Source organism: Alligator sinensis, unplaced genomic scaffold (assembly GCF_000455745.1).
Source record: "Alligator sinensis unplaced genomic scaffold, ASM45574v1 scaffold204_1, whole genome shotgun sequence".
NCBI lineage: Eukaryota > Metazoa > Chordata > Crocodylia > Alligatoridae > Alligator > Alligator sinensis.
The window spans coordinates 616,411-630,568 of record NW_005842363.1 but is presented as its reverse complement, the minus strand read 5'-3'; the positions used below and the strand labels follow the sequence as shown (position 1 = coordinate 630,568).

Below are 14,158 nucleotides of genomic sequence, written 5' to 3'. Positions count from 1 at the left end.
GCTGGCCCGTGCGGGCGGCCCGGGCCGCCCCACCCGGCGGTGCTGCTGGCGCTGCGCGAAGGGGCGCGTCGGGACGCTGGGCTCCCTGCAGGCGGCAGCGATGAGGAAGTGCGAGGCGCGGCGCCCCCGCGCGCGGGCTCCACCTGCAGGCGGCCGTGGGGCGCTGCAAACGGGGACCGGGAAGCCGGGGAGGGAAGGCAGCAGCCAATCCCCGCCGGGGCGGAGGACGAACGTAGCCAATGGCTACGGGGTGGGCGGGGGTCACGGGGCCACGCCCCCTTGCTCCTCTTCTCCCCCCCTCCCTTCACCAGTGGGCGGGATCAGCTCTTATACGTCAGAGAGTGGGGGTGGGGCTGGGGCTCCGGCCGCAGTAGGGGGAGGCCTGTGTGGCTTAGTGTTTAATGGGGGTGGGATTCAACGGTGTGCGTCACAATGGAGATGGGGCAGGGGCGGAGCTCTGCAGCGCTGCGTCACAATCGGGGCGGGGGCGGTGGGTTCCTGGCGCAGCGCGGGAGGGTGACTCCGTGCAAGGCTGCAGGCGGGCCCCGGGGACTGTGTGGGGCATCGCGGGGGAGGTCGCCTGGCGCCTGGTGGAGCTGCCCCGCGTTGAGCGGTGGGGGCTTGCCCACGCCGGGCGTGAGGGGCTGGCGGGTGGGCAGCAGGAGGGGAGGGGGGAGCTGAGCCTGTGTGCAGCGCCGCCCAGATCCGGGACCCTGGAACCTGATGGCAAGCTGCCGGTCTCCGCGGGAGGGTATCAGCCAGGGCGGCGTTTCCCAACCCGTGGGGCGCGACCTTCTTGGTGGTTAAGATCAAGTGTACTCGCTGCACTGGTGCGGTACCGGAGCTAAAATGGATTTAAATAAAGGGCATTGTGTGGCGGAGGGGGCACCCTTGTCCAAATGCACTGTGGACAGGACACCTTGTGATTGGCTTCCAACTGGCCAGTTTCCAGCGGGACGACCTCGGCTTCGCACCTACTTTATGGAAGTGGGGCACCACCTAGCTTTCTTCTGCATGCAAGCGAGGCTTGGGAGGGCATCTGAACCCCAAGCCTCCAGGCTTGGGCCTGCACATAGGTTGCCTACCAATGGATTTGGATTTGGAAGTATCTGAAGCCCCAGGTTGTGAAGTTGGGTGGAGGATAAATGCTGGTTGCTGTGCCACATATGGTGTTTAAACTATGAGTTTTGCTCAGTCAAAAGGAGTCAGAACTGATCTGGCCTAGAACATTAAAAATCTTCCACAAAAAAAAAAAAAATTAAAAAGTGGGTTGCAAGAATATATGAAAGGGTCTCAAGCCGACTTTAAAAATGGGTTCTCCTTTAAAGGAGAAAAACCTAGGAAACTCTGGGTTTTCCCCTTGGAGGTTGGCAGAGTTCCAGCCTGCAAGGGGCTGCTTGGGGCTTCCCACAACCTACAAACCACCCCGCCTCCTGCCCCACACAAGGGGGCGGCAGGTCCAGAGTGAGGGGCACTGGGTCAGGACTGGCCATTGATTTTTACAAATGGGTCCTGGTACAAAAAAAGTTGAGACCCACTGATCCAGGTGGCCTGGCCCTTGGACCCTATGGCACTTTTGGGATGTTAGGTGGGGAACACCTAGAAGGTGCTGTGAGCTGTCTCCTGTTGAGAGTTAACGTCATTTCTTGCCTGCACAGCTAGGATATGCCACCAGAGGGTGGGCGAGCAGGGGCGTGGCTAAGAGCCAGGCCACCTGGGCTTTGTCCCTTGCTGGCGGTTGAGAGCAGTGCATTCTGGGATGTTGGAGGACTGCAAAATTGTTCATTTTATCTCTGTGGATCAGATGGGAGTTACCCTGCCAATCTAGGTAGCACAGCCCAGGGTTAATCCTCTTCTGAAGTGGTGTAACATTGAGGGCACTAACAAGCTTTAATGTGCAGAGGCTTTAAGTGCCCTTAGTACGGTTGAAGTGTAACATGTCGTGCAACTGTACCCACAGGGCTGGCTGTGGTTAGCATTGTCTGTCTTGTTCTTGGGGTCATGCAAGACTCACAACTTGTGGTAAGCTGGCTCTGAGCATACCTTTAAATGTCAGCGTCTCCACTGGCCTGTTGCCTTTCACCAGTCTCCAGTTGTGTGTGTGTATATGTGTGTAAGAAGAATTGCCTATGTGAAGACCCTTATAACTAAATTTACTTTAGAATTTGTATAGCAAGCATTTAAAACCCCAGGACCCCTGGTACTGGAGGTACTTTATTTAGATGTGCAGCACTTGAGTAGATGCCAAATAGGTCCATGATCCTGAAAAATGCCATGCACGGATGTACCCCTGCATGGGGTTAATTGAGTTTAGTAATGCAATCACATGGGTCCACCCTTGTGCATCAGAGTACAGGAGCACTGCCTAACATTGTCCAAAAGGGGGTGTATTTTTATTTAGTTGGTCATATGGCTGTGTTTTGTCTTCAGGCCATTTGAAGAAGCATGGCTCAGTTTATTCTATATCTAGACCAAGCACTTTTGTGTTGCGGTGTGTCCAAAATTATCACTATCCTATTGGAAAAAAATAGAAAATACTGTAAAGACTTTTTGCTTTCAAAGATGAACCAAAAAATATATTACCCTTCCCAACACCTGGCACCCCACTTCAAAATTCATCCCCAAATCTTAGATCTATAATTAAATTTAAATATTTTAAAATTATTTTTAAGTTTGTTTTCAGTGTGTGTTTGTAATTTAGCATGTAAAAATGTTCTAATGCAAAGCATTTCAGAATTTGACTCCAGTGAGATGTGGTTGATGTGGTCTGCACTGTAGCACAAGTATCAAACTTACTGTTTCAAGCCATAGCATCTGATTGCATTACTGCTGCCATCTACTCATGCAGAAGCATCTTTGAGTCATTGTTTTATTAAACTAGTTTGGTCTACTCTGTGTAGAGATAATGTGATCTGGCCATAACTATGTTGTAGAATTATTACTAGATCATGTGCAGACTTGAGCTCTACATACCTGTTACAGGTCTATAATATGACTATAAACAAGTTTTGGTCTTACTCACACAAGCCAACCTGAGCCTTGTTATACTGAAATTCTATGGTGTAATACTGCCATCCACCCATGTGGCTCCACAAGCTGTTTGTTTCTTCTTTTTGTTTATTCTGGAATTTTTCTTAAGCTACGATTACACTGGAGATGGACAGTGACGTAAATTAGAGAGTTCAAAACCCTTCACAGTATGTATCAGTGTTACCTAATTTGTCGGCTAATGCTTTTTTGTGCAACAAAGGTTAATTCTTTAGAACAAAGTCCAGAACTCATATTTATTTGAAAATATTTGCATTTGGATAGGCCAGACAACCACCATGTACATCTGTCTGCCTCCTCTTAAAGCAATGTTGCCTTTTCTCTCAATTGAAAATATTAACCCTTTAAACATTTATAATGCTGTCTGAGATTCTTAAAGGTCTTAGCAAACATAGATGTATTTATTTTCAGAAATGTTGAACTCCAATTACAAAGTTAATAGGTACTGTCTCAGCTCAGTGTCGGTCTCCAGATTTTGAAATGAGTAGATAGGATTTTATTTTACCAATGGGGAGAACTGGGGAACAGAAAAGTGACATGTCTGATACTACAAAATAAGTCTGTGGGGAGAAATGAGGAACTCAGTCTTTTTACCTATATAAAACAAGACAGTAACCCATTTCTCTGCTCTTGTAATTTACTTCTAAGGGCTTGATCTTACAAAAACTTATTGAGCTAAGCAGCAGGAAGGAGTTGTAGGTCTGAGTCTTATAGGACTATAAATAAGTAAAAGGAAAAAAGGTTGTCAAAAACAGTATATATGATGTAATGCACTGTAATTTGATTTTTTTTTTTCAGTTAAGACATTGGAAGTTCTGAAGATGTGTGTGTAGCAGTGGTAGAGTTTAAAAAGATAAAAGGGCCTTTTACATTAATTGCTTTTTCCCCTTGTAGCAATTGCTTTTATCATTGCCAAAGTAGGTGTGTTCACTGACTGTTCTTGTTTTAGACAGTTGGAAGAAAGGAAGTGGATAGAATACTAATTATGAAACTGGTTGTTGGCCTTGGAGGGTAAGTACAAAAAGTTTAAATTCTAAAGCAAAAACATGAGATTTCTTCAAGCTTCGAGATGAAGTCTACAAGTGCCTGTCTGTATATGAATATATTATTATCAGAGAAAGAATTAAAAGTATGATCTTAACACTTGTCACTAGTATTGCATGCAATTTTTTTGCATCTTGTCCCTACCTCCATCATAAATCAACCCTTTGGGACATCAGCTCTGATCTTCCCTATGCCATTATCTTGCGCATTGGTTGAAAGCAGTCAGAACATCCAGACAAATGACTGGGAGCCATGCAGGCATGATCAGCATTGTGAATAAAATTACGTTTTGGCAGTGGCTTTATTTTTGATGCATGCTTTGTTCCTGATTTTTTTTTTCTGTCCTGACATAGCCTTTATTCTGTTCTTTAACTCAGTGTGACAAATGGGGGGAAAACAACACTGGCAGAAAAGCTTAAGAAACTGCTTCCAAATTGCAGTATAATCTACCAAGATGACTTCTTTAAGGTAACAGCATATACAGAAAGACTTTGTGCATAAAAATAGACTTGAAAATGTAGTTGCTGCAAAACTATTAATAGGATTTGTAAGTTAGAGAGGTAAATCAACTGCACTGTAATACTGCTGGGATGCTTCAGTTGCCAGAATCGATTTGCTGTGTGACCAAGAGAGAAACAATCTGACTGTATTCTTTGGTCTGTTTCAAGATCAGGAATAGGAATAGAGTATATGAATTTTTTAAACTGCTTCCTGGTAATTCGGTTCTGTTTGGGGTTTTTTTGCATTTATGCGCAACTTTAGATAGAAAACAATTACAAACAAAAATGTCATCCAGGAATGAAGTTACACATTACCCTTAGACCATACTAAGGTCTAAAATGCTCTGTTTAAAACTCATGCTAAATGCCCTCCTGTCAAACTTCCACCACTTCTGGTGAGTGTTACTTTGGGCCGTGCTACCTAGCCGGTGTTGGGGTAACTTCAGTCTGCTCCATGGAGATAAAGCCAGCAATTTGTAGTCCTCCGGCAACCCAGGATGCACTACTTCCAGCCCCCTCCTCTCCAGCAGGCATAGATCCCAGGTGTCTTGGCTCCTAGAGGGCGTACAGCCTTCTAATAGCAAGTCAGAGTTCTGCAGGCAAGACACAGTATTGACTCTCAATGTGCAACTGCTCACAGCTTGTTCTGACTTCAATATCATTTACCATTCCTCAGATTGAGGATGGTCTAAGTGCAATGTATAACTTTACCCTAAAACTCTTAAGTATTATGGTATGTTTTTCTTATCTTCTCTAAACCATAATAATTAGTTCCAGCATCAGTGTGAGTAGGAAGAGATTGCTCTTAATTTTGACACTGCTGATCTCACAATGCAGTTTACATAATTGTTCACAACCCCATATACACGCACAATAAAATAACTTAAATCAAAGTTACTTGAGAATTATGAAATAAGATGTATCTTTTTTTTTCTCCTCTTTGGGAGAACAACAAAGATACTGTACTCTGTATTGAATTTCCATTTTAGTTCCTCTTCCAAAGAATTGTCTATCGGCAGGTTGGTTGATATTCAGATGTAAGCTATGGCTTCTGAAATCATCACTTTTTGAAGTGTGATACAGGCAGTCCTCGACTTTATGACATTTGAGTTATGACAAATGGCATTTATGACATTTATAAATTGACACCCTGTTTCGACTTTCTGACATTGGTTTCAACTACAATGCTCAATCTGACATGACACCATGCCAGTGAACAAGTTTGCTGCATTGCCCATCTCCCTGCACCAATCCGCCATGCAAAAAGCCCTTCAAAAAGTCCAGCAAAGTCACCTCAGAGAAGTTATTCCAAATCAATATGAGTGTTATTTACAACATAAATACATTAATGTAGCTATATTATTCATCTGTAATTGATTGAGTACAAAATTCTGGGTTATTTTTGGTGAAAATAGGGTATCAGCCCTTGGTTCAGAAACCAATCCTCCACTTATAACATGGAATTGATTTTCCCATAGGAACAGAGTTATGATGTTTCGACTTAAAACACAGTTGTCAGGAGCCAACTGTGTCATAAGTCCAAGGAGTGTCTGTATTCTGTTCATTGTAAACAAAAAGATGCCATGCATCGTTTTTGGACAACTGTTCTTCTAGACCGTAGTTGAGTAGAATAGTCTAACCCCTGTAAGATTATCCCTTACCATTTAGAACACAAGGGCCCTGACCTCATTTCTGGAATGAGGTCAGGGCCCTTGAAATGGAAACTTTCTTCACAAGAGGGGCCCCACTGGAGCTATGCGTGATATTGGCTGAACTACTTGAAGTGGTTCTACTTGTGTAAGGGATACTACATACCTGCGGATATTTATGCACAGGCTCTGGGATCAAGTGTGTATGCCCACTGCAAGATATCCAGGTGTCCTGGTGCATACCTTTTGACCTCAAAGCAAACAGACCATCCTTTTCCTGTCCACATTTTTGTTAAACATGAGCCAAATACTGATTGCTTGCATCTAGACTGTACTTAATGGTATTTGTGCTTGCCACTAGGATCATCATCCCAAGTTCCTCAGCGCCATACTGAACAAGGTCCTTTTAGGAAGTAGGGGCATCTTTACACAAGCTCCAGGGTAGGAAGAGTGGGGGAGCTTTAATTAGAGTGGCTCATGGCCACTCTAATTCAAGTGGCACTTTAATTAGTGGCTCTCATTCGACAAGCTTTAGTTAAAGTGCCCCCACCACCTTTTAGAAGCGTGAAGATGCTGAATACATGTGACACAGAGGCTGCTAAAGTGTGCTTGATTAATCGAGTCTGCTCTCACATGTTCTAATTAGCATGCATTGGAGCAGGGTATTAGGCACGTGTGTAGATTTTATAGATTTCTAGGGTTGGAAGGGACCTTGTAGATCATCGAGTCTGACCCCCTGCTCTAGGCAGGAAAGAACGCTGGGGTTAAATAACCCCAGCTAGGTGCCTATCTAATCTCTTCTCGAACACCTCCAAGGTAGGGGAAAGCACCACCTCCCTTGGAAGCCCATTCCATATTTTGGCAACCCTCACTGTAAAGTATTTCTTTCTGATATCCAATCTAAATCCACTTTCCTTTAGATTGTGACCATTATTTCTAGTAACCCTGAGGTGCACCCTGGTAAACAGAGTATCCCTTATTCCCTGACGACCTCCTCCCCTGACGAGTTTGTAGACAGCCACAAGATCACCTCTCAGCCTTCTCTTGCAGAGGCTGAAGAGATTCAGGTCCCTCAGTCTGTCTTCATAGGATCTTACCTGCAAGCCCTCAACCATACGAGTAGCCCTTCTCTGAACCCTCTCAAGGTTATCCACATCCCTCTTGAAGTGCAGAGCCCAAAGCTGCACACAGTACTCCAACTGTGGCCTGACCAATGCCGCATAGAAGGGAAGTATCACCTCCCTAGACCTGTTTATGTTGCGCCTACTAATGCAAGAAAGAGTGCACTCTTTAGCCTTACTTATTACCTCGTTACATTGGTGACTCGTTCATTTTTGCGTCAATTAAGACTCAGAGATCCCTTTCCACTGCCGTAGTACTCAGAATGGTACTTCCCAGTCTATAGGTGTATTGGAGATTTTTTTCTCCCTAGGTGCAGCACCATGCACTTATCCTTGTTAAATTGCATCCTATTCTGATCTGCCCACTTCCCCAGTCTATCCAAATCCACCTGGATTCACTCCCTGCCCTCCAGTGTGTTTACTGTACCCCATAGTTTGGTGTCATCTGCGAATTTAGACAGAGTGCTTTTAACCCTCTCATCCAAATCACTGATGAAGATATTGAACAGCACTGGTCCAAGGACAGAGCCCTTGGGGATACGACTGCCCAGATCTCTCCAGAGAGAAACCACCCCATCCACCACCACTCTCTGGGTGCATCCCATAAGCCAGTTTTTCACCCACCTTACTGTAAAAAAATCCACATCACAGCTACTCAGTTTGCTTGTAAGAATTGGGTGCGACCACTGTCAAAAGCCTTTTTATAGTCCAAGTAAATAACATCCATCTCCACCCCTGCAGCTAAGCACTTTGTGACCTGGTCATAAAAAGAGACCAGGTTAGTCAGGCAGGATCTGCCTGCTATAAACCCATTCTGGTTTCCCCTTAACATTGTATTACCCACTGGTCCTCACAAAATGTGATCCTTTATGATTTTTTCTAAGGTCTTGCCAAGAATAGAGGTGAGGCTAACCGGCCTATAATTACCTGGGTCCTCCTTCCTCCTCTTCTTGAAAATAGGGACTACATTGGCCTTTTTCCAGTCTTCTGGGACTGTCCTGAGCACCGTGAACGTTCAAACAGTTGTGCAGTGGTTTCGCTATGACACCGGCCAATTCCTTTAGTACCCTTGGGTGAAGATCATTGGGGCCCACCGACTTAAATATGCCCAACCCCTCCAAGTGCCCCTTCACCTATGGTTAGCACTGACCTAGTGGATTGGTATTTCTCTTATTGGGGGGTCTGTTTGTATCTGTGTCCAGGAACACAAATGCAAAGAAGTCATTTAAAAGCTCTGCTTTATCCATCCTGTCTGTTCTGTGTTGCCGTAGACCATTCAATAGAGGTCTTATGTTACCCTGCGCCTTCTTCTTGCTCCCTACATACTGTACTTAAAGAAGGACTTTTTGTTACTCTTAATCTTTGTCACCAACTTAAGTTCAGTATCTGCTTTGGCCTTCCTCACTGCTTCCCTGCAAGTGAGAGCCAAGCAGGTGTACTCTTCTTTGGTGGCCACCCCCTGCTTCCACGGCCTGTAAGCCTCTTTTTTCCTCTGAAGGCTCTCCTCAATTTCCCTGTTCACCCAAGAAGGTTTTTTGGCTCTTTTGCCTCCCTCTGTATGAACTGGGATGGTGCCCCTCTGTGCCTCCAGGTTCAGTCCCTTGAGGAACTGCCACCCTTCTAGGACTCCCAACTCACAGATGTGATTACCCCCCAGCCCCCCTGAGCTCCTTGAAGTTGGCCTTCCGGACATCTAGCACTTCAGCCGTACTAGTTGTTTTTCCCACCTTTTGCCGGATAGTGAATCCTATCAACTGGTGGTCACTATCCCCTAGGTGACCTTGTACCTGTAGATCCCTCACCAAGTCCTCCCCTGTGGCCAGCACCAAGTCAAGTACGGTATTTCTCCTAGTGGGACTGCATACTTCCTTAGTTAGGTGCACGTCTTGTATGCAGGTTAGGAACCTACATGAATGGGCAGACCTGGCCGACTGCTCCTCCCAGAAGATGTCTGGGTAATTTAGGTTACCCATGACAACTAGGTCCTTTGAGCATACTGCCTTTGAGAGCCGTTTCGAGAACTCTAGGTCTAACTCCTCCTCCTCCTGGTGTGGGGGTCTGTAGTAGACCCCCACTACCAAGTCCCTTTCACCCCTACCCCCTTGTAATCTGACACATAGGACTTCGATCTGTCCTTCTGTCCCCATCTTCATTACAGAAGGTGTATAATGTTCCCTGATGTATACAGCAATGCCCCCCCCACCCTTTTTTCCCCAATCTATCCTGCCTTTATAGCCTGTAGCCCTCAATGCCCACTGCCCAGTCATGGGAAGGGTCCTACCAGGTTTCTGTTAGTTCAACCAGGTCAAAATCTTTGTCTGCAAGCAGGAGTGCAAGTTCCTCCTGCTTGTTACCCATACTTCTAGCATTAGTATAGAGACACCTAAGCCCCCCAATAGGTGCCCTTGCTACTCCCCTATACTGATTCTTAATGGGCTCCGTAGTACTTACCTGGTCGATTCCAGCGTGCGGTTCATGGCTTGTCTTTCCTGGGCTCGTTCTGACTTGGACATCCCTGTCCCCCAGCGAAGCTAGTTTAAAGGTCTATGTAGGAGGTCTGCCAACCTGTAAGAGAACAGACTCTTACCTTTTGGAGAGAGATGTAGACCATCACGTCCTAGCAAGGTCCTATCCTGGAAGTACGGATCATGGTCTAGAAAGCCGAACCCTGCATGGTGGCACCAACTCCGAAGCCATGAGTTGACCTCCCCAATGCAGTTGCTGTAGGTGCCCTAGTCTTTGATGCACTGTGAGATGCCTTGCCTTTCCTTAAAGATCTCTAAGGCAGAAGCTGTTCAGCTTGCCACACATACCTTGGTCATTCTGCATGTTACTAAGTTCCTGTGCTTTAGCCATGGATCTGTCAATTCTGCAATTCTGTTCAGGTTTTCTGGATCTGAAAACTCTGATGTGTACACCTGGGGATAGAGCAACAGAGTAGAGCAATCATGCCATTTTACAGATATGGGGTGGTTTGCAGTGTGTAGAACTTCTGCAATAGAAAACAGGACCACATAGCTGTGTTGGGAGCTTGTCCTAAAGCACCAACACTGCACTTCATGTTTGATGGAGAGAATACCAATTCAGGAGCATTGGCGAAGCATAGGAGGTGTTTGCGGATGCATGTGCACCCCGTGAGCACGGCGCTGCACGCTTTATGAAAAGGCACCGCTGATACTGCGGCAGCACCTGCAGGAGGTCACCGCTTGCCACCCCCCCCCCTGCCGACACCACCGGCGGCGTGTGCAGGCGGTCCACAATTGCCGCTGGATGCTGCCAATGCTGCTGGCGACGTCTGCAGGTAGCTGCTGACCACTGGTCAGTGCTTGTCAACCCCCCCCCAAACGTGCCACTGTTAGTGCTGTGGCAGCTCCACACCTACCGCTGCTGCCACCTGCCAGAGCTCGCCGTACCCCCCCAGCTGCTGGAACCACGCAGCATTCATATTCAGGAGTAATGGCTATTGGTCCTGGAGGCTGGCAACCCCACGTAGAACATACATGAAACTTAGAACGTAGAATTTCAAATACATCCAAAGAAAGAATTAAGAACAAATCTGCCAATGCAAATGACTGCTAGCAGAAAGTAATTATACTTAGCCAACTACCAAACAAAATGGAAGCTATAAAGCTAATACATAAACTAAAGCAAAATGCAGTAAAAAAAAATGCAAGCCAATCTAGTGTTTGTGATGCTTACTTTTGTAGTGCTACTCTTGTCTTTCTTTCCCAACTCACCTCCTCTTGATGTGCAGTGTGGCATAGTATAGAGACGGCAAGAAGTGGCAGGCCTATCATATTTGTCTCTGAAGTGGCAGGCCCATCTTACTTATAAATACAAGTACTACCCTGCTGCAGAGTAAAAAAAAAAACTCTGCAGCAGTGCATGTGTATATGCTGGAGGGGCTGGCTGGGTCACAAGGGTGCTTCAGTGCAGGATTTGCCTGCCAGCTAGTCCCACACTGAAGCACCCTTGTGCCCCAGCCAGCCCCTCTGCAGTACATTGAGCCAGGGGGAGCAGCCCTGGGCTGGCAGGCTGACCTCCAGGGCCCCCTGCCAACCAGCACTGCTGCAACCGAGCTCCATGTGCTGTGCCTGAATAAACTACTGTGGAGCTTATTTGTTTCCAGACTCATGTTCAAACAGCATGCTTGGGAGCCATAAACTGCAGAGTAATAAACTCTGGAGCAATAACCTCTGCAGTTTATTCAGGCACTTTAATAGCACATGTAAATGTGTTCACAGAGTGCCATGTGTTGTTACAGACGTGCACTTGTGTCTAGAGAGAAAATTGCATAGAGGCCACCACCAGAGCATGGTCCTGAATAAGGACCAGTGCCTACCCAGAAGCCTCCTATAGGCTCATGTGCTGGCAGGTGTTAGTATTAGGATGGTATTTTATACCTTTATGAAAAGGTGCTCCAAGAGCTCCCAGTCCCATGCTCCTTGTATAGTCTTTTGTTACAAAAACTTGTCCCAATGTCTGCTTCCATAGTAGCTCCCTGAATTCCTCTTACAATTGTCATTTACAATTGGCTTTCTTTTCCTCACATCATAGCAATGTCTGTATAGGGAGATTCCTGGGGCAAACTGGTTGCCCCTTCAAATCTAAATGCTTGCAATGACAGTGAAAGAGGTGGGTGGATGTTTGGTTTGTGTTTGTTTTGTGGGGAGCTGGATGGGGCTGGAAGTGAAAGAAACTAATTCCTTCATCACATCTCTTAGCATTTTCTGGTGTGCTATGCTTTTTCATTCATGAGCATCCAGAGGTAGTAGGCAAAAATGAACAGTACTGAGTACATGGTAACTTTTCCCTCCCGACACCTCCCTTTTTATTTAAAACTCTGCTTAAAAATGTTTAGTAACTTTGGACATTGCTAGGAGAGATGCATTTCATAACTGAGTCTGCCTTATCAGGTGGGGTTTCCTGGTGTTTTTCAGTCTGGGTGATGCATTATGGGCATCTATTTTTAGAGATAACTGAGTGGAAAAGAGAAGTAGAATTTCAGGCCGGTGCAGAAGTTCCTTGAATCTATGCAGAGAGATGATTCTTAAGAACTTGGTGACAGCATCACATCAGTGAGTGGAGGGAACAACTGCATTAAAGAACCGGACTGGCAGTATTTACCCTAGCTGCTTACTTGCCCGAATGACTAAAATTGCTTCTGCGTGAGAGGAGGTTTTTTTGGTTTTGGAGGGGTTCGGATATCACTTTTCCAGAATATCAAAAGATGAGAGAGGACATTATTAAGTTGCTGAAGTTAATGTTATTTTGATAGCTGTGAACTGACCCCCTCAAACTCTGTTGTCAAGGGGTTTAGTGTTTTATCTCTTTAGAAACTGAATGCTCAAGAGGACCTTTGCCAAAAAAAACCCCCTCTCTTGTCTGTGAACACCTTGCATGAAAATAGGCTTGCAGAGACAAAGCCAAGTTCTTATATAATGGATCTCTTACTCTTAACCCTGACCAGTGTTGTTCTCATAGTTCACAATTCCATTGTTCTGTAAGCGTTTGTGTATTGTAGTGAAAAGAAAAACTGGTTTTACAGGCTTGGCAGTTTGTGTGTGGAGAGCATTTTTTGCCTTGCATAGTATATCCTTAGAGGCATCTGATCATGCAACTGTAGATGAAATCAATGAGGCATTATTCCAGAACCTCTCATGCTTATTCTGTGTGTCTTGGGGTCTAGAGTCAGGAGGAAGTATGAGAGAGGATATGGATTCTGCCCTTATCCTGAGCCTGTCACAATACAGGAAATTCAAAATTCTTCCTAGCTATGAATTAATTGCCCCTATGCTTTGCCTCACACTTTGTCAAAGCAGTAGTGAGCTCAGCAGACAGCAGCTGCTGAGCTAGAATACTGTTTCCCCCATTGCTGTTGCCTCTGCTGGTGCAGTGTGGGGTTAGGTGCTGTCCTTCTCCAAGAGTCTCCTGTCTGTAAAGAAGATCTAGTTTCTAGAATGGAACCTCAGGAGGATAATAGTACTGGCAGGCACCTTTATGGAGTTCTGCATAGCAAGGGTGTGACACAGGTAAATTACTAGTTCTCTGGTGTGCGTGCTTTGCAGAATATGCTGTCACCACAGCAAGCCAGTCTTATGAATGCCCAGCTATGCAAGTAGGCTAGGGATAGTGTTTTTATGGTCAGACCGGTGCTCCAAGGTCTCCCTCCAAATAATAAATCAAATGAAAATGTGTTTCTCTGGCCTGGTAATTGCATGTCAGGAGACTTCCTTGTCCTGGCAATCTGGAGCAGCCCGCAACTAGACAAATTAATGGATGATAGATCTGTTAATAGCCATTAAACAGAACAGTCTGACATGTTTCCTTTGGCATCTTTAAACCAATGATGGTGGATGCTAGGGAAGCCAATGAACAGGGGATAGATCACTCTGAGTATACCCAGTTCACTTATCTCCCTTGAAAGCGTCTGCTTCTGCCACTGTCAAAGATGGGATCCCTGACTAGATGGACCATTGCTCTGATCCAGTATGTCACTTTCTATGTTCTTACAAGGAAAATGAGATATTGAAAAGGGTGATGTGAAAAGCTATCTAGCTGCTGGGGTGTAGAGGAGAAGAGGGTGAAGTGTGGAGAAGGGCCATAAGGCACAGGTATAAAGGATTGTGGGAACACAAGTGGAAGACTACCTGTCATTGTGCCCTGTAACTCGTGACTACTCTGCACCACTGACTATTTCTCTTAAATGTTATAGATCATAGTTCTGGGTCATTGACTAGCTGGAGCTTTGGCCTCCTTCCACAATCCCTCCAGATAGAACCTAAAGGCAAACCAA

At 45.6% G+C, this 14,158-nt stretch overlaps 1 protein-coding gene across 7 annotated transcripts in view; it reads left to right on the top strand.

Moving 5' to 3' along the window:
* NMRK1 (nicotinamide riboside kinase 1) overlaps window positions 1-14,158 on the top strand; it is a 29,221-nt gene that overhangs the window by 1,009 nt on the left and 14,054 nt on the right. Inside the window, exons 1-3 of one of the 7 annotated variants that reach the window (XM_025210654.1) lie at window positions 485-613; window positions 3,998-4,059; window positions 4,470-4,560. In XM_025210654.1, coding sequence (XP_025066439.1) covers window positions 4,034-4,059; window positions 4,470-4,560 — 117 coding nt within the window. In that variant the 5' untranslated portion in view covers window positions 485-613; window positions 3,998-4,033. Of the gene's footprint in view, window positions 1-484; window positions 614-658; window positions 831-1,986; window positions 2,023-3,163; window positions 3,198-3,997; window positions 4,060-4,469; window positions 4,561-14,158 lie in introns of those variants that run through there. The other 6 variants (XM_006029194.3, XM_006029196.3, XM_025210655.1 and 3 more) reach the window with 6 other exon arrangements.